Source organism: Crotalus tigris, unplaced genomic scaffold, assembly GCF_016545835.1.
Source record: "Crotalus tigris isolate CLP2741 ecotype Arizona unplaced genomic scaffold, ASM1654583v1 scf7180000017571.3126492, whole genome shotgun sequence".
NCBI classification, from domain to species: Eukaryota; Metazoa; Chordata; class Lepidosauria; order Squamata; family Viperidae; genus Crotalus; species Crotalus tigris.
Genome location: NW_024096482.1, coordinates 2,548,490 through 2,576,068, shown reverse-complemented (window position 1 = coordinate 2,576,068; position 27,579 = coordinate 2,548,490). Strand labels below are relative to the sequence as shown.

The window sequence follows — 27,579 nt, the reverse complement described above, 5'->3', positions numbered from 1 at the left end:
AAATAAGACCCAGTCTTTTTTTGCCTCCAAAAGAGGCAGAAGATCTTATTTTCGGGAGATGTCTTATCTTAGGACCGCTGGAGCCAACACCTGTTGCACTGCTGCTTGAATTCTTCTGCGGCTGCTTGCAGCTGCACATCACGTAGCATATTGCTCCACTGCCACCGATCGTACCGTTGCCACCGCTCGCACTGCGAGACTTGTGCTGCTTATCTCGCTGCCGCTGCTTGCACCACAAGACTCATTGAGCAACTCACGCCACAAGGCCGATTGCGCGATTAGCGCAACGAGCCTCGCACCACGAGTGGCGGCAGCAGAAGAACTTGGGCAGTGGCTTGACAGGTGTCGGGGCGTGGAAGGCCTGGCTGCAGCGGTCCTAAGGGAAGCTGGTGCGGGGCGCATTAGGCAGCTCTACCCCCACCCTAGCTTGATTTTTACACATGCACCTCGCTCCAAAACTAGGGCTTATTTTGGGGGTAGGGCTTACATTAGGTTCATGCATAAAAATCAAGCTAGAGCTTATTTTCGGGAGAGGACTTATTTTTTTTTTAATTCCTATATGGTAAAATTAGATTTATTATTAACTGTTACAATATTCAGAATTAGTTCTAAGAAATCTGAAACAGAACAAGGTGACTTTTAGACCAGGGATTTTTCACATTAGGAAGCTTCTGTCTTTCTGCTATATTTAAAGAGAACTCCATTAGATAAGCTCTAAACAAGGAGGACAATGTAACAAATGCCTTTTACTTGTCCTATTATAATTCTTGTTTTCCTGTCACAAACACTTATCACAAACACTTAAAAATACCATATTGGATTGGGACTCAGTAATCTAAAATCTGATATAGGTTTTGAGTTTTTTCATATAAACGTTTAATTTCTTGTTACCTAATGAATTCCATGAGTGGCTAGGGATTTGACCATGCAAATTCTTGATCAACATCGAAGATCTTAACCACTACACTATACTCTGTCATAACAAATAAGTAATTTATGTATTATACATTGTTAAATGTAATTTACAGATAGTTGTCAATTTACGATCAGTTGCTTAGCAACCATTCAAAATTATGATGGCCCCTGTCCTCAAACGTACTTTCTGAAGATCCAACTCCATGTCCACATGTGGCCATAATGTGAAGAACTGTACTGTACTTGGAATTATTTCTTTAAAATCTTTTTTAATCTAATTCAATTTTACATATGTATTTAATTCTAATGCAAGAAGTGTGAGGAAGTAAACTTAAAAGTAGAGTTCACTTTTGCAGTTCGAGCAACATTTTTTGTGCTTACTGATAATGAGATTTGAAATTACGTTTGGAGAAACCTTTTAGAGTACATTATTTACATAGTCTTGAAAAGTGCAGTTCAGTAGGTTTAGTTTTATATATTGCAGACAAGTCCCTTATGACTTCCTTGCATTGTGGATAATGTTTCCTATACTACAGAGATTATTCCAACATAGTGCAGCATTTATGGGAACTACTAAAAGCGGATGCATTGAAAAATTATGCATACTGCAATATAGATATTTTCAGAAATTCAGCAACTTTACTGGAGTTTAGCTACCCTTGGGCTATGACAAGCATGTCAAACTCGCGATGTCACATGACATATTGTGACTTTTTCCCCATTGCCAACAATGGGGTGGGCGCAGTTTTGGCATGACGCATCCGGCCCATGGGCCGGCAGTTTGACATTCCTGGTCTATGGTGTAATTCAATTTGTGGGTCTGCTAGAAATGCTCAGGGTTCCCCAATTCTTCTCTGAGCCAATCACCAAGATCTGTCTGATCCAATTGTTTATTAAGCAAAAGTAGCTCACCTGTACACATAGGTGATAAATGTTGTGTGCTGTTATTAATAAATAAATAATTTTAATAATAATGTAAAACTGCCTGGAGTTCTGCTTTTTTTCTTGGAATTTGTCATTGTCTTCCTTTTTTTGTTTTGTTTTTGGAGACAAAAAACTATGGACATTGCGTGTTTAAACTAAGATTCTGCACAAATATTCAAAGCCCCAAGCACAGTAGGTGAAAAACTAGTATATTCCCCATTGTATCCCTGATTACTTTCTTGTAATCCTTTCCACCTCAATCTCTCTGCTCTGTGAGGTGGGGGAGTGGGAAAAAATAAAGTGTCAGGGAAAGGAGAATGCAAGGGAAGGAAAAAAGAGGAAAAAAAACCCTCTTTAGGCAATCTCTCTAGTGTGTGATACATTTTCCATTCCCCTTGCAGAGTAGAGAAATTGGAGAAGAAGGGATTACAAGAGAATAAACTAACATACAATGGGAATACTTATCAAAGAAAATGTGCTAGTGCCAGAGCGCTGAGTGTGCTAGGCAAACAGCTGGTGATTTTAGGACATTGTGTGAGCAGTACAAACTTATAAGAGAAATACAGTCCATTGCACCATCAGGCAAAAGACCTGTGTAGTTTGCTTGGTTTTGGTTTAGTGTGAGCTTCACCTTTTAAGGCTGATCATTATGCTAGTCCCTTTGGATTGTTCATCAAAGCGTGTGTTTAAAAAGCTCTGGCACATTTGTGAAAAATATGCCATAAATCTGTCATCTGTGGGGGAAAAGAGATCAAAGCTATGTTTGCTTTACTGTCTGATGCTGTATTTTTGGTTTTGTTTTAGAATATTATTTCACTTTCTGTTTTTAAGGCTTGTGGTCCTTTGTGGGCTCAACAGTGTGGAAGCCAGTACTATGCAACAGGAATCTGTTCTGAATTTGATCCCAGTTTTCAGATCCTCAGAAGTTTTTCACCTGCAGTGCAAAGTAAGGCAATAAGTGCCAACACACTTTAATAAGAGTTGTATGAAAAATGGGACACAATAAATGCATGAAATATAGGATTGCCAGATTTGGATTGCAAAACTCCAGGTGGTTACTAAGTGGCAGAAGCATTCAGAAGTTTTTGAATCTCATTGTTGCCACCTAATAATTACCAAGATTTCTGCAGCCCATATTTGGAAACTTAATATAGGGCAGTGGTGGCAAACTTATGGCACGGGTGCCAGAGGCAGCACTCGAAGCCCTTTCTGTGTGTACACGTGCTGTTGCCCCAGCCTTGCCTCCTCCCGCGACCCCCTCCTCTCCAGCAGTCCCCCTGAAGGAGACTCGCCCTCGAGCGTGGCCCACACAGAGCAGCGCAGCCAAGGACATGGCAGCCAGGCAGCGTAGACAAGACTCTGCCCTCACACCCCATCATGCAGTTGATGCTGCAGGGCGTGGGCAGAGGGTGTGGCTGCCATAGTGCTGCTGGGCTGCCTGGGCAATCTGCGGTGGGCCCTGGAGGCGGGGAGTGGTCCTGTGGGCAGACGGGGCAGGGGATGGGGGGCAGAGCGGGGGCAGGGCCAGTTTTTGGGCACTCAGTCTCTAAAAGCTTTGCCATCACTGATATAGGGTAAGCGGTGCAGCCTTTAAGTATAATGAATTTTCATGTGCCTTTCGAACTAGAAATGTTACTCTTCTAGATTTGCATGAGAGAGCTATTTAGCAATAATTATTTTTGCTAGATTTTTTTTTATATGTTTAGACCATTGTGATTGTAGGCTAAATGCTGTGATTATAGAAATGTTTAATGGTATATTTGGCCCCTTGCCCATATTATTTGGGGAATTTTAAAAAGCTTTTATATTTTCAGTTTAGATGAGCAAGTATACTGGACCACTTTAAGTGGTAACTAACAAAATAATATAGAAGAAAGCAAGGCTCCATATTATGTTTTAGTATTTACTATTTACATTTTGAATGATCGTAGCAAACATCCATACAAATGTAATTATCTCACTTTCTGCTTTGTCTAGATATATATGCCTCCTCCTGCCCTTTTTCTTCCTAATCTTTTTCATTATCTTCTCTCTCCAGCTCGTTAGAAGATCAAATAGCTTCTGGAGGGGAATGACGGCAGCAATAGGATTGAAGTAGAAGCTGTGGCTGCCTCATTGCATTTAGTACGGAGAGAGTTAAATCTCTGTACTTTCCACTTCACAATGTCCTGTAATCCTGAAAAGAATACAGGTAGTCCTCATTTAGTGACTGTCTTATTTAGTGACCATTTGCAGTTAGGATAGTGATTCTGACAAATCCTCGCATTTCGTACCTTTGCAGGTCTGTAAAGCAAAGGAAAACTGAAGGAAAACCATTAGCATAGTTGCAGTTTCACTCAGCACCTGCTTTACTCAAAGACTGAGTTGCTGCTCCAAATTGTGGCCGCTAAACAAGGACTACCTATATCTTTTTTTCCTCTTAAAAATGGAGATGGTGATTTCTCCTCACTTGAATAAGGCAGCTTTCCTTTCAATATATTAAGGATAGTCTTCTTGCGCTACTGACAGTACTTCGTTGTTAGGAGGAATGGAATTTAATTGCAAGTTGCAAAAATCTTTAACTCTGTGAATATTTAACACCAAGTGACACAGGTTTCAAAGGAGAGAATTCTTAGCGAAATATGATTTCTATCCTCTTCTTATCAGACTGTTCTTCAGCCATTGATGTGGTGATCATATGTGATGCGTCATATAGTATTTATCCATGGGAAGCTGTGAAAAACTTTTTGAAAAAATTTGTTCAAGGTTTAGATATAGGGCCAACAAAAACACAGGTAAGCAAATTAAAACAATATAAATGCAAATGTAGATTTTGGTTCCTTGACAAAATATTTATTTTTCTTAGCCACAAAGTCCTTTTTTCTGCAATTTTAGCGTGAGAAGCAGAAACAACAAAATGATAAAATATAAGAATTAAAGCTGAAGAGCCCTAGTGGCACAGTGGTTAGAATGCAGTATTGCAGACAAACTCTGCCCACAGCCAGGAGTTCGATCCTGACGGGGCTCAATGTTGATTCAGCTTTCCACCCTTCTATGTCGGTAAAATGAGGACCCAATTGTTGGGGGTGATATGCTGACATTTGCAAACTGCTCAGAGAGTGCAATAAAGGGCTATGGAGCACTATATAAGTCAAAGTGCTATTGTTATCATCAAATTACTACTAGGTCTTCAATTTCTCCTAAGATAAATTGAGGGAGCCTCCATAATATTAGTACTAGTTTTTCCTTTTCTTATTTTTATGTATTTTTGTTCCATAGCTGAGGCAAATGGATGTTTGTTGTTCCTTATTAGAAAATAAGGAACAATTGAATTAACCCATTTTTACTACTGTTGTGATGTATCATTTCATTGTTACTGGTATCGAATTGGCCTGCAAATCATTGACCTTGCCTGATGAAATGACTCTATAGAGAAGAAATGGGCCAATATTATCATTGCTATGAAGAAATCCAATTTTTAATAGAGAATTTGAATTCATTTTTTTATTAATAGAGTACCCTCCGGTTCATAGTACCCACTAAACTATACTTGGTTGATCTGGTTTTGACTTATGATATTGTGTGAATCCAACCAATTATACTTAATTCAGGGTAGTATAATTAAATGGTAGACATCATGATGTATGGTGATAAAAAGCATTTGCAAGAAATGACTAAGGCTTCAACTTGGTGTCCATAGTGTTATCGTGTTTTCTTGGAATCAATATTCAAAAAGAATTTTAATCCAATTTTGTATAGAACAATGCTCCTTCTTGATTATATTCCCTTCTCAGACAATGTTTTGTGTATATTGGCAGTCTTTGTACTAATAGAAAACACTTTTGCTGCATGAAATGTAACAGTGAACTTTGGATGGTACAACCCACCTACAATGTCCTGTGATATCATATTCCAGATGTTGCCAGATCAGAGCAGAAAATTGATTGATATGGAAAAATCTTCTAAAGCTCTTTCTACCAAAATAGTTTTTATTTTACAAGTTCAGTTTACCTGGGTTATTACTGAATTCCACAGTCCTCAGGAACTGTTCTTGGAAGCAAGAGTTGGCCTGCAGTGTATGGAAAGAAATAAATGTTAAAGTTTTGCATCCATAGGATACAACCATACTAAGAAAGTTTTGGTCTATGCACAAATTGAAAAATAAGCCCACAGTTTGTAGAATGAAGGGAAACAGATTAATGAAGCGTGTTTGTGTTGCTTTACTTTTTATTTCTTTTAACAATTATTTTAGGTAGGCTTAATTCAGTATGGCGTTTACCCAACAGTTGTTTTCAACCTGAATACCTACACTGACAAAAAAGCTGTTGAACAAGCAATGTCAGAAACCATTCAAAATGGAGGTGCGGAAACTAATACATTCCAAGCCATTGAATATGCCAGGTAAAACTTAAAGCAATGTCCAATTCTGGTAAATGGTTTTTTTTTAATACAAAGGAATCTGAGTGCTAAGTGCTATAAAATATGGTGACTTGAATTTGACATGAAAAAGCCTTTTTTTAAATCAACAATGAAGCATGGTTCTGATAACCTATTAGTTATGGATAGGACTTTTAGTGTTTTTATTTGCTTGGATGGATTGGGATCTATGTATTTTTTTAGATATATTAAGCAAATCCAATAGCATACAGATCTTCTCACTTTGATTGTCTTCTGATAATCATGAGGAGCAAACATCTTTGCAATTGGATGGTTTGCTGTTGAATTTCAACAGCCTGATCCTGAGGACTTGGGAAGATGAAAATGAAGTCCTGTGGCCCCATGTGGTTGCAGATCCCAGATTAAAATGAAGTTGGAATAATTATTTCTATACCAAAAGGTTACTGTTCCCACAATTTTATTTTGTTGCTAGAGAAAACTGGTAATGGAATCATGTATAAAAAGCAAGATTCATGTCATGTGAATTGCATTTGTGGTTTATTACAGACAACATGCTTTCACAAAACAAGCAGGTGGGAGACCAACAGCCTCAAAGGTCATGGTGGTTGTCACAGATGGTGAATCGCATGATGGCTCAAAGTTGCCAGAAGTAATAGCTAAATGCAATGCAGATAATATTACAAGGTTTGGGATAGCCGTAAGTAAAATTTTCATTCTTGTTGCTCTAGTTTCTGTTGGCCTTATGTAAATAATTTAAAAAAAATGTTTTAAAATATTTATAGCACACTCAAATCAAAAGACTCTGGGTGAGTTTTGATACATATGAAATCACAATAGTACTAAATCAAATTAGAAATCAATCTTCCCCCAAGACGTATATCAATAAACCTTTCTAAGAATCAGGTTCAGACAAATATAATTGTCTTTAATTATCTTCTGTTTTCTAAGACTTTGTCTAAAGATCTACCACCTCTTGATAAAACAACAGCCAGAGCCATATCCTCAAATCAGTTCTTCTTTTGGTGAATGTAGCCATCCCACCCAGGATCAGGCCTGCGTCTTAATCTTGCATTTGAGAGTTCGGTTGCATCACTTCTCTGCATAAAGCTCCTTGAATAGGTTTATTGATGTATGCCTTGTGGGAAAATTGAATAAAAACTATGTTGCTCTGATACTGTAGATCAGTGTTTCTCAACTGCAAGAATTTTAAGATGTGTGGGATTCTGAGATTTGAGGTTCACAGACTTAAAGTTCCTGAGGTTGAGAAACATTGCTTTAGATGGCAATAGAAATCGTCACACAACATTTTGAAATCAAATGCAAAAAAGGGGCTTCAGAAAGCAAAAAGCTTCTTACAGAACACCAACTCTTTAAACTGTTACATCGTTTCTCAGGATTGCCTGGCTGCTCTCCATAAGTTTAGCATGATCCTGAGAAAAGAGGCATTTGGTTGAATTTAAAAAGTTATCTTTACACGTCTTTAGTTCTCATTACTGTGTTTTTGGTGAAGGGAGAAAATTAAATTTATTTAAAAAAACTCAATGATTTGTTTCATTGATCTCTCACTGCTAACGTAATAAAAGAGAAATAAATTTCAGATTCCTTGTATAGTGCTTCTTTCCGTTTCTTATTACATATGTTTTTTTCGTTCTTATATTTTTCTAGGTATTAGGATATTTAATTAGAAATTTTATGGATACTGAAAAACTTATCAAAGAAATCAAAGCAATTGCTAGCCACCCTACATCAAAATATTTTTTTAATGTGTCCTCTGAGGAAGCTCTTTTAGAACAAGCAGGAACACTTGGGGAACGAATTTTCAGCTTGGAAGGTAACAAATATACTGTTTTTTAAACTGCATTTAAAAATGCAAAATATGTGATGATCAGTTTCTGGAATTTCTGTGATGAGTTGTTAAGTTATTAAAGGCAAATCCTATGTATAAGGGGAAGGATAGACAATTTACAGTAAATAGAGAGCAAAAATAGGATTTAGTATTAAAAAAATGTTCCTAAAGATATTTATCAATATCAGAAGAATCTTATAACTCATATTTTTTCAAAAAAGTATGACAAATTTTCTGTTGCAGGGCATATTATCATGTTTACCTGAAATAACAAGGCCTGATAATGCCTCCCCACCCAAAGAAAAATCAAATAGCTTACAAGACCCCCAAAACTCTTTCATATTGCCCAACCTCTCTATCTTGTCTAAGTTTACAGCTTTCTCTTAAACTAATTTTGGGAATGGTTTTCTGCCTGCAGACATAACACATTGTATATCTGGGTGCATATGGGCAGACCCAAGGTTGCATTTAAAAAAGAATATTAACAGCAAAAAAATGAATTAAAGCTACTGGTTAAAATTAATTATCTTTCAAATAAAATACCTCATTTCTAAATGCAGTTGATCCCTAACTCATTTTTCATATACAATATATAGTCTTTCTCTTTTGCATATACACACACACACACACATGCAAACCCTGTGAGGCTAAATCTGTGAAGGATTGAATCAAAACCAGATGGGATTCATACCCAAGCCAGAAACAAATAGCAAACAATCCATTACATGTGAGTGTGAGGGAAAAGACATAAGATCAGAAATGTTGGGGAATAAAGCAGGCTAAATTGCTAGATTTGGCAGCAGATGGACAAGCGTATATCTGGGATGCTTTAATCTGGATTCCTACATTGAGCATAACGTTGGACTCACTAGCTTAAATGTCCCCTTCCAACTCTGTTATTATGACTAGGTATTTAGCTATTTAAAATATTCACACTATGGATGAAAGCCTTTATCTAAGCCTGCAGTCCTTATTGTATCTCAATTAAAACTCTCTTTTTATGACCCTGTAGTAGTCCCTATTTGGGGTATAGTCAGGGTGATTGGATGGAACTGAGCGTTTTGCTGGCCAGATGCCCTTCCTGATGTCTATGCAGAATTTGCAGCAGATATTTTTTTTCTTTGCGTCCTGGGAATAAAACATCTCCTAGGCTGCTACCTAGAATTGAACTCTCAATCTTCCGAGTGAAAGGCGAGCATCTTTATCACTAGGCCACCATGCCATTCTTTATTGTTTCTTTAAAACTGTGGCTTATTTCTGTGTAATATCCTTGTTTATTGTTTGGAATAGTGGTGTTAAGTATATGAATTATATATTTTTTTCTTCTCACCAGGCACTGATCAAGGTGATTTATTCCAGATGGAAATGTCACAAGTGGGTTTCAGTGCTTCTTATTCACATCAAAAGGTAATGGAGATACTATAAAAAAATGTATTGGAATGGGAGCAACATTGAACACCCACACTATCTTGGGAATGCCAATTTAAATTGGATTTTTTTTCACACACACCCCTAAAAGTGCTGAACTTAGATTAAGACTGGATCAGTTTGTTTGTTTGGCTCAGTTTTATATTCCATTTCAGAGAAGACTCTGAATAGCTTTTAATCTGCTTATAATAATAACATTAAAACCAATACAGTGAATAAAGAACAGCAAATCTCCAAGACATTTTTCTTTATTCAGAAAATCTGAAGTTGTGGCACTACTGCCTTTCCAGAATCTTTCTTAAAACAGATATGAGACTGGCTAGTAATTATCTAGACAATTAGAAGCCGATCATGACTTTGTGTTATCACTGCTTCCCTTAGATAGACCAAAGATATGATTTAGACATAATGGAGCCTGAAGTCTCCCCTTATGATGTCCGTAATCCGTTCCCATGGTGGTAATATGTACGTGGGATTTACAGGCATGTATAAATAATATGATTTAGTAATATACCTGTAAAAATAGTTGTGTAAGCCAGTCTGCTCATGTGATTTAGCCTTTTCAATATTTCATGAGATTAAATTGCCACAGTGATGTGAGAAAAATGTGTTAGTCTCTGACACCTGCATCTCTCATTTCAAGAATATCAGTTATGACAGTGGAAGGTATTGCTACTTAGAATAAAGAATGGAGTAAACTTCATAGGATATTATTAGAAGTCTCTGAACTTGTGAGCACTACTCACAATATTTTAACTGCATCACTAGAAGTTATTAATTTAAATATTTGCCTTGATTTGGTTTTCTCTTAAGGAAGTGCTCATGTTGGGTGCTGTTGGAGCCTATGAATGGACTGGAACAGTGGTCCAGAAGAGAGGAGAAAAAGACATTATATTTCCCAATACAACATTTCAAAATGTTTTGCAAAACAGTCAGAATTCCTACTTAGGTGAGAACACTAATTCAAAAAGCCGCAGTAGAATATTTGTTCAATGTAGCTGAACATTTGTAAGTCCTGTTTAGTTCTTTTAAAAGGCAACAAATTAATGACTGAAGTTAAAAATCACTGTCTCAGATAATATTTCCTAGGGAATTCTGGGAGTTATAGTCCAAAATATCTGGATATCGGTACCAGTTTTAGAGGATAGGTCTAGAAGGATTAGGTTGGGGAAAATTTCCTGAGTGTTAAGTACTGAAACTTCTAAGCAGCATTTAAGAATTAGATAGTTAAAAATTTTAAATAAATTTACAAATTTAAACTAATCAGTATAAATTTAGTATCTTGATTTTTCCCATTTGCAAATATTTCAAAGCTCTTATAAATATAATTTGGACTTTCAGGTTATTCTCTCGCTGTTCTTTCCATGGAAAACTCAGTCTATTTTGTTGCTGGTGCTCCCCGTTCCAATTACACTGGCAGAGTTGTGGTGTATGAGGTTGATGACTATGGCAACATAATCATCATTGACTCTCAAAAAGGAGAGCAGGCAAGTATTGCATTTAATGCTAAGCTTTCACAGTTGTATATTTATTCTCTTTGTAGTGAAAAACTCTGCTTCTAAAGTAGACATTATAACAAATCTTTATTTGTATTTTCGTAATGATAATTTTACATGTTTACAATGCTGTGCACTATTCACATAAATTTCCGATGAAGTATGGCTTCCATGCCCCGTTTGATAGCAATGATTGTGTCATTTCAGATTGGTTCTTATTTTGGCAGTGTTGTGTGCTCTGTTGATATCAATGGAGACTCCATAACAGATGTGCTTTTGGTTGGTGCACCAATGTTTATGAATAATTTTAAAAAAGAGGAAGGAAGAGTCTACATGTTCACAGTCACAAAGGTACCTATAAAATGTATAAGATATCATATCAATTAACAGTTACAATATATTTATCTAATGAACATTTGGGTTTTGTTGGGAATTTTTTTCTGTTTTCTGATGCAGTTTTTTCATTTTTAAAAGCAATTTTATGCATTTTTATTTAAGATTGTATGTATTTATATTATAATTATCTTTGTGTTTTGTTTCTTTTTCTGTTACCCCGTTAAAAGCAAAAAAAACACACAAAGGATTCTGTAAAATGGCTAACTTCCATATCCCTAGGTTCCCCTCCCCAATTTTTTCCAATGTTCCCTATATTTATTTTTAAAAAATGTATTTCAGTATCATAATCTTAAGTTAATAAATTAATAGAACACTAACCTAAATTCCCTTGTGTTTCATTTCCATTCCTTTTGATCTTTTATCAAAGGGAATTTTGGACAAACGAGAATTCCTTGAAGGTCCTGAAGGACTGGAAAATGCTCAGTATGGATCTGCTATCACTGCTGTTTCTGATATTGATCTGGATGGTTTTAATGATGTGATAGTTGGAGCACCATTAGAAAATGAGAATACTGGTTCTATATACATTTATAATGGTAAACAAAAGACTTTACGTACTAAGTATTCCCAGGTAAGGAGTATGATGCTCTATTGTGCAGAACAGTTTTGATTTAGGATGTGTTATTTTTTGTTCTTTGCCTAAACAATATTTTTCCAGACTTGCAGAAATTTTATTTTGCTATATATTTTCATTGGCAGGCATGTAGCTAATATTTCAGCTGGCTTCATTTTTATCATTGCAGTGTGTTCACTGGTGAATTGCCAATCATGAAATTTCTCATATGGATGACCTTATAGTCTAAGATCAATTGAAAGTCAATGTTTAAATTTATATTGTGTTTAAAAACCAGATCAGTTGCGCTGTTGTTTTTTTTTAACTATGTATGATGGTATACCTTTTTAATGCTATCTGATATTGTTGCTTTGATTGTAACATTAATTGCTAATTATTTGTTTAGTTTGTCAACATTCCTGTTTTGCTTTTAACTTTAAAGAAAATTTCTGGATCAAGCCCCGCATTTGCTCAGCAATTCCAGTATTTTGGAAGATCAGTAGATGGCCATATTGATTTAAATGATGATGGAATTACTGATGTATCTGTGGGTGCCAGTGGAAATGTGATTCAACTCTGGTGAGTAGAAGATTTTTAAGGAAATAAAGAAAATACCTTAAAGGAAAAAACTCCCCACTTGAATTAGCTTTCCTCCAGACTGTACTCTAATTGACAAACTGCATATAAAATGAATTTATCCATGCATACAGCCAGACTCAGACTGGGTCAGCATGATTATCACATATGAAGACTTATGCTGTGCCAGTGTAATCTACAACCATGGTTTAAGTACATAGTGGTGGCACAATGGTTAGAATGCAGTACTGCAGTACTGCAGGCTAATTCAGCTGCCAGCAGTTCAGCAGTTCAATTCTCACCGGCTCAAGGCTGACTCAGCCTTCCATCTTTCCTAGATCTATAAAATGAGGTCCCAGATTGTTGGAGGCAATAGGCTGACTCTGTAAACCGCTTAGAGAGGGCTCTGTATAGGTCTAAGTGCTATTGATACATTTCTATGTATATAAAAAAAACATCAGAAGATTTGGTCCACCATGTGATCAGACCTGATCCTCCAAATATGCATTTCATTCCAATCTAATTGGCATTTAGAAAAAGATCTAGAAAAGATTATTAGCATAGTTATAATGTAATCAATAGCATTTTGAACATTTAAACATAAAGCTCGAATTTCTTGCTTTTGGTTCTCATAAAAAGATGCAGCCATCAGTTATAGATCATGTTACAGATCTGAATCTTATATCCAACAGCTGGGCTGGCCACTTTGAATGGGACAGTACAGTGTCTGTCCTTGAGCAAATATAAAATGCAAAGAAATATGTCTTCCAAGCCAGTGAGAGCAGTATGATCACAAGTTGCTCTTAAAACCAGGCTTAAACCATTGAAAGAAAAACATAAAGGTTTTGAACAATATAGTGTAAGGAGCAAAAAGGATAAGTTAAGGCAAGACTAATTTGATAGATTTAACTTAGAGAGCCAGTTTGGTATAGTGCTTAAAGCATGAAGCTAGAAATCGGGAGACTACAAATTCAAGTCCTACTTTGGAAATGAAGCCACCTAAGTGACCTTTCTCATCCCTAGAAAGGAGGCAATGGCAAACTATTTCTGCAGAGAATTGTCTACGTAATCTCTGAGACTTGAACATGATTGAATGGAAGAAAAAAAACATAGCTTCTCAAGAAAGATTAGATATAATTGTGGTTATGTTTCAGTTTCAGAGGCAAAAGAGTTTTCAGAGGAGATAGGAACACACTCTCTTTCTATATGCCAAATCGTTAAAATAAAAACATATTTTCCTGGGATTATGTGCCAACTATAAAGGACAAACATGCTACACCAGAAGAAAATATGGTTGTCAGGATGTCAAGTCACCTTCTGACATTTCAGTTTGAAGTGCTGCATGTCCCTGATACATATGGACAGTATGTACATGTGTCCCTGATACATATGGACACATAGACGTATATCCACAGATATATGGACAGGAAATAGATTTACAGTTGGCGAAGTATTTAGTTTTTGCTGTTCCACATGCCTGAAAGCCTTTTATTTTTTACCATTCTTTAGGACAGAGCTTTTCAACCAGTGGTACGGGTACCACCTGTGGTACATTGGCACCTGGCAGGTGGTATGCAACCATCCTAGAAAAAGAGAGGGGGAGGGGAATGAGCTGAACCAGTGGCAGCACCGCACAAGCCTGAGCGAGATGGCTGGAGCTGCAGGGTTGTCAGGGTTCAGCGGAACCGCCAGGATCAGCGCCAGGCTCCAGCTGGAGCTTGGCGCTGATCCTGGTGCTTCTGCTGAGCCCTGAAGAAGCACCAATCAGCTGGAAAGCAGCACTGATCCTGGCACTTCTGCTGAGCCCAGAAGACGCGCCGATCAGGTGGAGTGTTGCAGCATCTCCAGGGTCTTGTGATTTATATTCAGATGCTTGGCAACTGATTCATATTTATGATGGTCACAGTGTCCGAGGATCATGTGAAGTGACCAAAATCTCCTGCAACCATCCAGCAGACGGGGGGAATAAAAACCAAACATCCCCCCATCCCACCCCCACTGTCAATCCTCAACAGAAATGCTCACAACAAAGAAAACCTCGGACAGGAGGAAAAGTGCTGCTGGGCAGGCAGGCTGGTGTCTTGCTTGGCTGTGGCTTGGGGGGCACTTTTTTCAGTGCCATTATAACTTCGAGCAGTCACTAAGCGAACTGTTGTAAGTTGAGGACTATCTGTACTTTATCACTTTTTTCCTTTTTGGGGGGTCATCAAGTTTTTGACACCTTGCTAGGCGACTGGTGGTACTCGGATGTTACCGTATCCTAAAAGTGGTACAATGGGTGAAAAGGTTGAAAAGCCCTCTTTAGGATGTCTCTATCTTTTCAAGATACTTTTAAAAGAATTGTTGTGTTTCCTGTATACATAATTAATCAGGAATTTTGCAATCAGATACTTAGAGAAATGTATTTCCTAATGATAGATTGCAGCTATTTCGGTTTCAGATTAATTCTGTAAATTCTAGATATAAAGCTGGAGCACTTTTTTTCCCTTTTTATGACTGGGATCACAGAAAATTCTGCCTGCCTCTGTTTTAGGTCACAGAGTATAGCCAATGTGACTTTACATGCTTTATCTACTCCTACGAAGATCAGTCTGCAGAACAAGAACACAGAAGTAGATTTAAATATATGTTTTGGTGTAACTTTTAGACCTATCCATAGGAGTGACAAAGTGGGTGAGTATTTCCCAAAGTTAATTTGCACACATCCTTTCATTGGAGACATTTGCAATTGTCAGCTAAATAAAATTCTCTCTCTATCATACACACAAACTAATCTGGATGCAATGCAAAACTCTTTAAAATGTATAAATTTGTTTTAATGAACTGGCCTTATTGCTGCAAAATCTACCAAAAATATAATAATCATACTACTTTTAACTGCTACTATAACAATAATATTATTTTAATTGCTATTATTTCTAAATATATAGTACTTAGTACTGTGTATTCAGAAATAATAGCAATTAAATAGTAGTTTTTGAACATTTTAATTGTCAAATCCAATAATAATACCATTACAGAATGATGAATATTTCTCCATTATTTTATCTTATTGTTTTCAAATTTGAAAATAAATTTGAAACATTTCAAGTATTTCATAGTCTTTCTCCCAATAACCGTTTCTTTATTTTGTGACTATTTTGTTAGTTTATGGCAATATTCCCAATGCAGTGCTGTCCTACTACGCACTGGTGCTATGACATATAGAATTTGTAATCTAATACATTTAGTGCAACCTGGAGAATCCAGGTTAGAGGGCTTTTTTTTTATTCTTGATACTATCATGACTGAGAATACCTCTTCTTTTTAAGTTCATTGGTTGTTTGCCTAGAAATATATCTGAAAATGTATAGAGGGCCTTACTCTCAGTTTAAAAAATAGGTTGGTTTGCAACTTGAGGCTGTATCTTGACATTTATATCATTGTTTCCACCTTTAGATATTAGATACAACCTAACTTTGGATGCGGATCTCTTATCTTCACGCGTTATCTCTAGAGGATTATTTAAAGAAAACAATGAGAGGTCTCTGCAGAGTAGTATCGTAGTCCACCCTCTGAAGACATGTGTGAATCATACTTTTAACGTGCAGGTAAAAAATAGCCCAGAATTACCCAAGCCATGTATCAGAACTTGACTGCTGCTTTGAGACCCTTGTCCTTAACTCTCAGCTTCCTGACCTGAACAGCAGGCAGCCAAAACCTTTCCTATGATGTGATGTCATTAGAAGATGCAGGTCTGACATTTTAGCCTGTTTTTCACTCAGGTTTCAATTTGGGCAGCAGCATAAAGATGGCAGTGAGAGCATTTTGCCTCATGGAGGTCTTGCCCTTCAGTCCTATCCTTAAATTCTCCCCAGAGCTGTAAAAAATGGGCTGTTTTGCCACCAAATTGCAGCGCAATGATCTTGGGGTATTCTAAGGATCACAAATTAGGTGCTGAGAAGCATATGTAGCCCATTGGCAATAATTTTGTTCACCAATATTTGACATGTGTAAAAAAATGAATCTAGGTGCTTTCAAATTAAGGACATAGTATTAAATGTTTGATCAGATTGTATTTCTGAAGAAGTGGAATAAAATCTGCAGATATGTATAATGGACATTTTTGTCTGGAAAATTAGAAAATAGCTTTCATATAATGTATTAGTATTACATGATATATATTTGGTTATTTATAACAGGGGTCCCCAACCCCCAATCCTTGGACCAATACCAGGCTGCTGCATGCCAGCAACTGGACTGCACAAATAAGGAAAGCCCCACCCACAGGATGCAGGCAGCACACAAAACCACGCCCCCTCCGGTCTGTGGAAAAACCTCTCTCCATGTAACCGGTCCCTGGTGTGCAAAAGGTTGGGGACCTCTGATTTATAAAACCTTGTAATTAGTATTAATAAAATCAGAGGTAAATAGAACAAGAATACAGTAACATCAAGAATAAACTCAGCTATCCATGAAATGCTCATCAGAGTAAATGTGCTCTCACCTGGTGTTTAAAATTAAAAGTGTCAGAAGCATTTGGGAAAACTGTTATCACTGGGATGTGACCACCAACAAACAAAGGGTCTCCAGTTGCCAACAATCTCAAATCTGAAAGTGATATTACTTGTATAAGAGCACAATCACAATTTCAACTAGGCCAGGTTCATATTAGAGCAAATATTGCTTTGAGCCTATCTCTTGTGCTCTGGCATTGAGCTAATCTGCTAGGGGAGCAATTTCATCTGACTGGCTAGCTTGACAGTTTTTCTTCCCAAGGTATTGGATATCAATTGAATAAATGCAAGCCAGAAAAAGTTGCATCTTTAAAAATAACTTTATTTGTAAACATGTCCTATTGAAATGTTCAGAAGGGCCTTATCAAGCAATATTTTAATGTTATCAGCCATTAGCTATAAAAATTTAAAATAAGAAACAAGCAAGCAAGTTAAAGGTTTGTGTGGATATTTATGCTTTGTGTGCATTTATATGTTTATAGACTCCTTCTGATGCTATTGACTCCCTTAACGTGCGTATTGATATTGCGCTGAAGAACCCCAACTCAAGCCCTGTTCTTGATAAAACATCTCCTACCACTCTTGTTTACAGCGTAAGTAAATTAATATGCTTTCTTTTTATGTGTTTTTAACAAGTTGCTGCACGGACAGGATGGATATGTTCATGGTTTCTGAAAACTAGGTGTGATTGCAATATTACAATGTTATTGATTTAAGGATGTCGCCCGCCTGAGTATCAGCTCCATAATTAGAACAAACAAAAATAAAATGTAGTGATAGTCGTAGTACTAATAATGTCGATTATTTAGTTGGTTTATATATTGCATCTTTTATACAGAAGTTACCAGTGCATTTTCCTGTAAACCTTATAGCAAATGTTTGCCTCCAGAGAGGGGTGAAAATTACAAATTTGAGATTCTTCCATACCACATAAAGATGCTGAGCCAAAAAAATCCTGTTAGGAGGCACAAAGTCACCAGTTACTGAAGACTCCACTTGCTCTCTCCTCCTACATTTAAGCTAGCTTCTATCTTGAAATTGCTTCCAGATTTTGTGCTTGCAATGAAAAAGAAAATGAAAACTTTATTTTTGTAAACCAGATAGGTGTATTGTTATAGAAATGGTTTGTACATATTGTTGTGTAAAAGCAAAAAGTTGTGACTTCCCCCTTTTCTAATTCTCTATTACTTTTTTAATTTTAATTTATAAATCAATAAAATTATTTTTTTTAACAAGACTCCACTTGCATTTACAGTAATTGAATTTTCTTTCATTTACAGACCAAACTAAAGGCCCATATAATACAACATCTTTTCCCACAATACCGAATAAGATATTCATTAAAAAACCCACAGTAAGTAGGACATGATAGTCCTACAAGTAACTTATGGTCCCAATTTGGACCAGAACCTGTGTCATTAAGTGATGCGGTTGTTAATTGAGTCTTGCAGATTTATGACTTTGTTTCTTGTGGTCAATAAGTGATCTTGGTGTTATAAAAAAATGAAAAAAAATATTTTCCTTTAATTGATGTCAGAACATTTTGAAGTGGCATATGTAATAAAGGTAATAGTGCGAGATTTTAAAACGTGACATGTAAAATAAGAAGGTGTGGGAAGAATATTTGTAACATAATATTAATCCAGAGAATACTTGGATGAAGAAAGAGGGTGTTAAGAAGTTCCTGAAACATGGGTAATGCATATTCTCTAGAGTGAATAAAGAGCTTTCAAAGCATCCTCTTGCATTACTGTGTCTGCAAGTTATGGCTTAGTTGACAAAATCTGTTTATCTAGGTCTGTATCTGTTTTCTCTGTGCTTGTTTCCTTTTCCATATTTATATATCTCACAGAATTTTTCTATTCTTTGTGCAGAAGGTGAAATCTGGAGATGCATTAGTATTTGCTTAATGCAGATTTATACCCAGAAATATACTTGTTCCAATCATAAAAGCACAAATCAGCAGTTGAAATGCTGTAATAAGAGAGACATAGACCTAGATCCTTTGCTTTGAACAAAGAAGATGAAAAGCTTTGGGTTGCTTTTATATTTTCTAGATACCATTTGTCAAAGATTGCGGTGAAGATGAAGTTTGCAAGACAGATCTCATTCTGGAAGTTGAACAGAAAAACATTGGGTAAGAAATGCTTGTATTACTATCTCATCATTCTGTTCCATAATAGAAAGTGAGCTGTCTGGTTTGAAAATAAACGTAGATGTTTAGAAAGGAGAAGAATAAAGCTTTAAAATCCAGAATTTAGGATTGAACAAGTTTACACTGATTCTATCACTGGGAAAAAATAAATGGGAGTAATAATTATCATACGTGAATTATTGAATGTTTGCTCATATCACTCTTGAATGCATATCCAGCCCTTTGTGAGTGGGTGGGCAGGGAGGGAGGAAGGAAAGAAAAAAGGAGGGAAGATATCACTGTTTTTTTAAAGAAGTATAAGATAACTATAATCCATAATGTTTCCTAGATGAGAATAAGTCTCTACTTTTGGAGGGATCAGTGAATATCTTTAACATTTGTGGATACTAAAGGAAATGGATACATGGAGGACACCCACTTTACAGTATGGCAGCTTTTTAACATTAAGTTGAAATTTAAAATAAACTTTAAGAAGTAAAATAGAATGAAGGAGGTAATGAGCAGCAGGGAAAGTGTCTGCAGAAACAGACCTCTAGGAAACCCAGGACTCATTTTTATTTTGTTTCCTTCTCCAGAAACAACAAACAGTATTTTCTTGTTACCAGTAAAAACAAAAGACTGACATTTGGCGTGAAGTTGAAAAACATGAATGAAAATTCATACAACACCAGAATTCAAGTGGCTTTTTCTGAAAACTTGTTTTTTGCTTCATCTTTTTCAGTGGTATCTATAATCTCTATTCTTACTGTTGTGTTCAATGCTAATAATACCAATTATTTTATTAAATAATAGTATCTTCTTTTAGATGTATGCTCATAATTATTGAGAGTAAATCCCATCCCATCTCTTCACCCTTGTAAAGATACTTTTCAACCACACTAGATAGAAATCAACTCCAGAGGAAAGCTAAAATTATTTTTATTGAGAATATCTATTATAATAAAATCTTTCAAGTCTAATCATATTATTCCAATAGAAGAGATTATGTACAGCTCAGGGTTGAACTTCATGCAATCTGAGCTTGGTTGTTTGCTTGCAAAACGTTTCATTACTTGACTAGGTAACATCATCAGTACTAGAGAGTGTGGAACTTTTTCCCTGTTTATATGGAGGGAATGGGAATATAGAAAGAAGTAAGGGAAGCTGTGAGCATCCTAGATCAAGCTGAATCCAAAAAGGCTAGAGAATTCTTGGAAACTTGGGATTTAGACAAATTAGCTATCAATAGAGATAAATCACATTTGTATTCAAAGAGGAACTTTAAAAAGGCTAAGAAGGAAATAAAAAAAAACAGAACACAGCCTCTCCAGCAACCAATACCCAGATAAATAGGAATTAATGCCAGACAAACAATCAAGCAGAAATCAATACCCCAATCAAAGAATTACCGAAGAGAAAACAACACTCTTGCCAACACTGGCCTACTATGTATAAACAGGGAACAAACTCGACACTCCACATTAGATACATGATGCTACCTAATTGAGAATTGAAACATCTGCAAGCAAATAACTAATCTCAGGGACCACCAAGAATTTCATAATTATATTTCCTCTTGTTTCTTATAATTCAGTGAATTATAAAAGTCTTCATTTGAGCGATTCCTGAATATTATTCTGAACTTAAAATATTTTTACCCCTTTTTGCCTTGGCAACAAAGTTTGCATGTCCCAATCCAGGTCATTATTCTTATTCTACACTTTTTAAAAGAGGAAGACTGCTTAGTATGTCTATAGAAGAAAAAATCAATCCTATCAGATTTAAACCTTGGCATGTTTATTCTGAAATAAGCACTATTGAATTAGCTATTCATAGATTTGAGAGTTGTAATTCAGAAGCAAGATAAAGTCAAAATTAAATCTGCTTATCCTACATGGAAATAGGAAAATAAACTGACTCATGTAGTTTTGGGAGATGGGCATGCTCGATATATGAATATCTTAACTTCCTAGTTGATATTTGGAACATTGTTGTTGAATGCTAATAAAATGCTGCTTATTATATAACGCAGTTGCACATTTGAGAATTAACTCTGCTAATTGCCCTGTTCCTCTAATGAGGAATCTCCGTGTTTTTTCAGTTCTTCCAGAAACAAAAAAAAAATCTCCTATTGGCAGAAGACCAATTTCTTAATCTCATCTATTATCTGCATCGTTATTCCTCAAAGTTTCATGTGGAAGCTTCATTACACAATAATCTTGAATGTAATTCTAATAAAATATCTGTTTTTTATTGTTAGGTGGATGAAAGCGAAGTTTTATGTCAGATGGCAGTTGTCCATCATCTTGTTGTCTGCCAAATCAGCTATCCTGTTTTTAAAGGAGGGCAAGAGGTATCTAAATAAGAAATGCTACAGATTCAACATCAGATTGAAATATTTTAAATATTCAAAAGCAAAATGAAAAAGCAAAGGCATTATATTCAGCAATGCAAAATATGTAACCTAAAAAAATTGAATTCTCAAGAACTCTTCATCAAGCAGGGAAGGAAAAGTGGGGAATATGCAATTGTAGGTTAAATTGTTATAATCCATGTTATACCAGGTTATAGCTTTAATTGGCATTCGGAATAACATTTGGAGATGTACATTAGGTACATTGGTCTCCTGGAAGACAATCATTCATTTGCAAAGACATGGTCTTCCAGAAGATTGATATTCCCATGTCAAAAGCATCAACAACAGAAAGGCCTAGTCTAGGCAGGTGTCCCTTCTCTCACAGCTCAGGTAAACCTGGTCATAGTGGGCAGTGGCCCACAATAGGACTGTGGAGGGAAGGATACTTAATCTCGACCACAACATCACCAGCTTTATCATTCATTGTTCATATAGTTAGATTTATTTGAAAGCAAGGAAAGCATCACTTTAGCAGCAAAATTATTTTAGGCTGCCTTTTCAGTGGGTTAAGGATGAGACAGGCAACAACGCATGGCTATATCTCTTAAAAATGGTTCTCAAAGGTATTTTTGTTCTGCTGTAAGCAGAACATAAGGATGAATCCTTAGCAATCAGAGGTTAATCTAGGCATAATGTTAATGTAGAATAGCGATGTATTATATTTGCAGTTCAATTCTGAATTAGTGCTTTGGTATATCCAGAGCAGCTGTATAATCCTGGGAATACATGCAGTTGCTTTAATTAGTTCCAAACATGCTATATTCATGTTGATAGCAGTTAAGAGGCTGAGCTTGTTGACCAGTGAGTTGGCAGTTCAAGGCCCAAGTACCACATGATGGGTTGAGCTCCCACTCTTGCCCCAGCTCATGCCAACCTAATAGTTTGAAAGCATGGAAATGCGAGTAGATAAATAGGTACTGCTTCAGTGGGAAGGTAACAGTGTAATGTTGGCCATATGACCACAGATGCGTCTTCAGACAACACTAGCTCCCTCGGCTAGGAAACGAAGATTAGGTTATCCAGTCTAGAGTTGGACACCTTTGTCTTTGCCTTTTTTATGCTTATCAAATATTTGTTTAAAATAAAATTGGAAGTGTATACAGTAGAACCCCCTTATGGAATATCTGATCTTATTTTTTAAAGCAAATTGGCTTACTAGTGATAATGACTTTCCTAATTTTGGTGTTATTTTTCATCTTTGTTTTCTTCATAGGTATCCTTTGATATTAATTTTGACTTCAGTTTGAAAATCCTTCAGAATGTGGCAGTATTACATTTTCAAGCTTTGAGGTACACTGTAAATTTCCTGTTACATTTCAAAACAATATTTGCAGCCAAACCCATACTTCCTTATTTTGAAATGCTGTGTTCTTCAAGATATCCGTTTTCACAAACAAAGAAGTCATTAAACAAATAATAATAGCTTCATAATAATGTTAAATAACATAATCCTGAAGTTTTCAAAAAGTGAATTAGTTGCTAGGCCACCTTTAAGAGATGTACATTTCATTATGGAGGTTTTGCTTATTCTAAAAAGAACTTGCTTTATTATAACTTACTGTCTGAAGATACACAGTAGAACATATCCACTAGAGCTGGAGAAAAACAAAGCTGCTTATTGACAATCCCTTAGACTGGAAAAGTTTAGGGTGAAGAGTATAAAAACCATCCAGATGGACATACATTGCATCTACTCTATCTCACATATACAGCTAGATGTTCAATTTGTGACTTCCTTCCATCTCTGAACTGTTCTTAGTCAAATTTCCTTTGAGCCTCCTGCTAGAATTTATACATTTGGAGATTATAACTTTGTAAATGTTTTCAAATATATTTCATTTTTTATTGAACAGTGCAAGTAATGAAGAAGATTATACAAACAATCAGGTGAACGTAACACTTCCACTTCGTTATGATGCAGAATTTCACTTAATGAGGTAATTCTATTGGCGTAATAGACCCTAGCTATTCTGTGATGTATTATATTCTGTGTTGGCTGGGGAATGCTGGGAGTTGAAGTCCACACAGCTTAAAGTTGCTAAGGTTGAGATACATTGTCCTAGAGATTTTGATATAGTGGTCAAGGCATCAGGATAGAAACTAAATCAAGAGTTCTAGTCCCATCTTAGGCAAAAAGCCAGTCTCTTTCAGCCAGTCTCTTTCAACCCCAAGGAGGAGGCAATAGCTAATCACTTCTGAAAAATCTTGCCAAGAAAACTGGAAGGACTTGTCCAAGGATCAAGGGAAAAAATAGATTCTAACCCAGGATGAATTTGTGACTCATCCTCCAAAGCAAAAAAATACCTGCGTGTGTAAAGACAGAGGTGTATTTCTGGCATTCAAAGGATCCAGGAAAAAGAATAGGGATGCAGAGAAGTGGGAGAAGAATTTCAGATAAGCTGCTGGAACAGACAATGTCTGTCAGTTGTTGACATTCTCACAGAGACACAGGTCATTCCAAACCTTCTTTATAAATGTCCAGACATTCACAATAATAGACGTATAGCTATTGCTATAAAACTACTTTTTTAAAGTAAACAAAAATATGCCTGTATTAAAACAATATTCTTCCAGATGTATTTCCAAATTTTGAGTTCCTTAATATTGAAAGGAAAGCTGTATCCTGAATATCTGCTCTGATTTATTTCTCCCCAGGTTTACCAGTATGGACTACTATGAAGTATATTCTAATCATAACGTTTACACCATGGTGAATAATTTTGATGAAATTGGACCTGTATTTAATTTTTCAGTTAAGGTCTGTAAACATTTTCAAGTATCTTTTAAATATATAGAAAATAATCTGTTCATAAATCATGGTAAACTAAAATACGTCTTGCTTTTGGTTTAGCATAGTGATGACACCTACCTCTTGTGATTTAGAGATAAAAATAATATGAAATTAGCTAACACAGCTAATAGCGTGGCCCACAATCTGAACAATTCAAAGTATAGATCTATTTCATAGTTGTAAAAGTGCCAGCTTGTCTTCCTTTCTAACATTAATTAAGAGAAAATGATTCTTATAACGTAGCCCATTTACTATTAGAATTAAGTCTGGTATTAATCCCTCTCTTGCTTTCCAGGTCATAAGAGGAAGTAATCCAATCAATATGGCAATTTTAAAAATTCATATTCCTAATCAAACTAAGGAAAATAACCCTTTGATGTATGTGACTGCAGTCCACACCAGTCAGGTGATACAAAGTTCTATTTTAAGTATAAGACAATAACAAAGATAATACAAAGCTAACTTAAACAGAAACTGCACTGATAATAATGAGACAAATTTAAGCCTGTCAAGAGCTGATCTATATACCTGATTAATGGTGCAATTTTGTATATACTCAGTAGGGCATAAAATACATTAAGACTGCACTGTGTAAGAGTTCTTATAATGGATTGTTCCTCCTCTCCAGCTTTTGTGAACATCTACAGATGAATCAATATTATTATAAATGACAAAAGTAGTTGCAGGATCCCATCTGGGCCGCTCACTTATGAGCTTTTGAATGGACTTCTTCCCGTCCGACAACTCAGAAGACTAAAACTTCTGCTAGTGACTGACCCAGATTGGATTCTGCAACATTATCTTGGGACATGTATATTCACAAGCATTTGTGACAAAAGTCGTTCTTGAACACTATGGTGGGCAGTTCAGTTCTTTTTCAAATAAATAGAATAAATTTACTAATCTTTTATCTTCAGATCTCAGATTCTCAGTTTGGTGCTTAACTAGACCATGTTGACTTTATATATAAAATTACATTGATTTTGCACTTGTGCACATACTGTAACCTGAAATCAAATGCAAAAGTGTACTTGTAGAGCCAATAACATTTAAAAGGGGGAACAAAGGAATAATAATGCAGTATAGCCCTTCATTTAAAAGAACAAAAGCAGAATCTATAGGAAATTTTGGCTATAGTAAACCCTAGTCCTGCTTCTTAAAATTGTAGAAATCTTCTCTGGATTGCTTGTTCTTTTCATCTTTCTAGAGAATACCAAAATGTAATATATCCCCAGTGTTTGTCTAACAGTTTCTATATTTATTACATATACTAAGACTATTCCACTGAACAATAGCAGGGGACATTAAACTGAATATTTCATGTGCATTTTATATTATTACATTCTCTTTATAGGGCAGTGACATCAACTGTCATGGACTCATCAATCCACATAAAATTGGATCACAAGGCTCTGTTGCATCATTTCAGAAAGAAAACTTCAAAGATTTGAAAGAATTGGTGAGTTAAATGCATAACTGCAATACTGAGACATAGGTTCTCATGAACTACTCTGGAGTAGCGATGGGAAATCACAACCACAAAGTAGAGGTTCCTCTTTTGTTATGGTTCCCAGCTAACTCTTCTCCTCTGTGAGAAGGCTATAATGGGGCTTGTTACAATTGTCTCACGTCCACCTCAACAGGAGGGTGGATTGCCTGAATTTCAAGATTCTGGGATTTAAGCCAAAAAATATGAAAAATTTGATGACAGCAGTCTAAACACAACTATACACATAATAAAAAAAGAAGGCCCTAAATAGAAGCTGAGGTTGGATGAAGAGAAATGTGAAGTACATGATTTTTTTATATTATCATATTTTAAAATAATAAAGAACTAATCAACAAATATTCATGCTTCTTGTCTAAAAGAACTGCAAGAACGTCAGATGTGATACAATCACGTGCATGCTAAAAGATATATCCATGAAACCTGAAAATTATGTTAATATTTCTACTAGAATCTGGAATGGGACATTTGCAACTGTAAGTAATATATGGGTTTTATTTTGTTACCAGCCTCTGGATATTTAAGAAAATAACACAAAAAGTAAAGCCAACAATCTTTCATTAAAATGACAGAAGATGCAAGAAGATGCTCTAAATGACAAACAATTTTAAATGGACTTGAAACCTTAAATCAGGGGTGATCAACCTTGATGATATTAAGACTTGTGAACTTAAATTTCTCCAGTCTGGGGAATGCTGGGAGTTGAGGTCCACAATTCTTAAAGTTGCCAAGGTTGGACACCCCTACCTTAAATAATTTATATATTTGATGAAATGTAATTTTTTTAAATGTAAGATGTAATGTACTGTATATAAAGATGTATTTTTCTGTTGCAGTCAGCCTTCCAGAAAATAGAATTATCTGCAAGTGCCGAAATTGACGCCCAAGATTCCGAGTTATTTATAACAGGAGAAAGCACTTTATCTGTGAGTGTGACTTTATGTTTCTAGGGTTACTCTGCTAAATTTCTTTTTGAAGCTTTAATGCTAAAAGGCTGCAGCAAAGAATCATCTAGATCAGACATGTCAAACTCGCGACGTCACGTGACGTTGCACAACATATCGGACTGGTTTTGCCATTGCCGGCAATGGGGTGGGTATGACTTCCACGTGACGCATCTGGCCTGCGGGCCGGCAGTTTGACATCCCTGATCTAGATAGACAGCTTAATCCCAGGCTCTCTTTAGGTGAAACTAATTCCTGCTGGAGCAGGGAGGCTTTTGTTGAAATGCTTTTCTGTGTTGTATGAATCTGTCCTTTTAGCCCTATACTTTGCATCTATGGTTTCGAAATTGTTCAGATGTTTTCTTTCTTTTTATAGTAATTTTATTAAAAGTTACAATTAAAAAGACAAAACCTAGTACGAACTAAAAGAATAAAAAAGGAAGTAGTTAAAAAGTACTTAAAGAAAAAAATTAGAAAATAAAAAATTAGAGTAAAGAAAAATAAAATAAATATTTAAGAAATGCTTTTCTCTCCACCACAAATATAATTCTAAAATATAATTTTAGAAACTTATCGCCTTCTCTGAAAATTTCTTCTCCAGAAGTTCAAAGTTATTTTGAGAGTTTTAAAGTTACTCAAGATTTAAGCAATTTTAATGAGGACAAATTTGGCTGACAAAAGGTTTAAAAGGTTTTATATGCTGAAATTATTGCATATTTCTGATCAATGTTGGTTACACTCCTATAACTGCCCCCAAACTAATCAAATTGAGGGTTATGA

At 35.8% G+C, this 27,579-nt stretch overlaps 1 protein-coding gene across 1 annotated transcript in view; it reads left to right on the top strand.

The window, feature by feature from the left end:
* ITGA2 (integrin subunit alpha 2) overlaps positions 1–27,579 on the top strand; it is a 58,081-nt gene that overhangs the window by 21,056 nt on the left and 9,446 nt on the right. The window contains exons 5-28 of the mRNA XM_039356016.1: positions 2,671–2,785; positions 4,486–4,613; positions 6,071–6,219; positions 6,763–6,913; positions 7,882–8,047; positions 9,396–9,469; positions 10,304–10,439; positions 10,832–10,977; positions 11,194–11,337; positions 11,750–11,953; positions 12,378–12,514; positions 15,045–15,184; positions 15,950–16,101; positions 17,490–17,600; positions 19,065–19,144; positions 19,738–19,885; positions 21,402–21,494; positions 22,771–22,847; positions 23,411–23,494; positions 24,213–24,315; positions 24,644–24,754; positions 25,703–25,807; positions 26,218–26,331; positions 26,692–26,781. Of these exons, the coding sequence (XP_039211950.1) occupies positions 2,671–2,785; positions 4,486–4,613; positions 6,071–6,219; positions 6,763–6,913; positions 7,882–8,047; positions 9,396–9,469; positions 10,304–10,439; positions 10,832–10,977; positions 11,194–11,337; positions 11,750–11,953; positions 12,378–12,514; positions 15,045–15,184; positions 15,950–16,101; positions 17,490–17,600; positions 19,065–19,144; positions 19,738–19,885; positions 21,402–21,494; positions 22,771–22,847; positions 23,411–23,494; positions 24,213–24,315; positions 24,644–24,754; positions 25,703–25,807; positions 26,218–26,331; positions 26,692–26,781 (2,958 nt within the window). The remainder of the gene's footprint in view (positions 1–2,670; positions 2,786–4,485; positions 4,614–6,070; positions 6,220–6,762; positions 6,914–7,881; positions 8,048–9,395; positions 9,470–10,303; positions 10,440–10,831; positions 10,978–11,193; positions 11,338–11,749; positions 11,954–12,377; positions 12,515–15,044; positions 15,185–15,949; positions 16,102–17,489; positions 17,601–19,064; positions 19,145–19,737; positions 19,886–21,401; positions 21,495–22,770; positions 22,848–23,410; positions 23,495–24,212; positions 24,316–24,643; positions 24,755–25,702; positions 25,808–26,217; positions 26,332–26,691; positions 26,782–27,579) is intronic.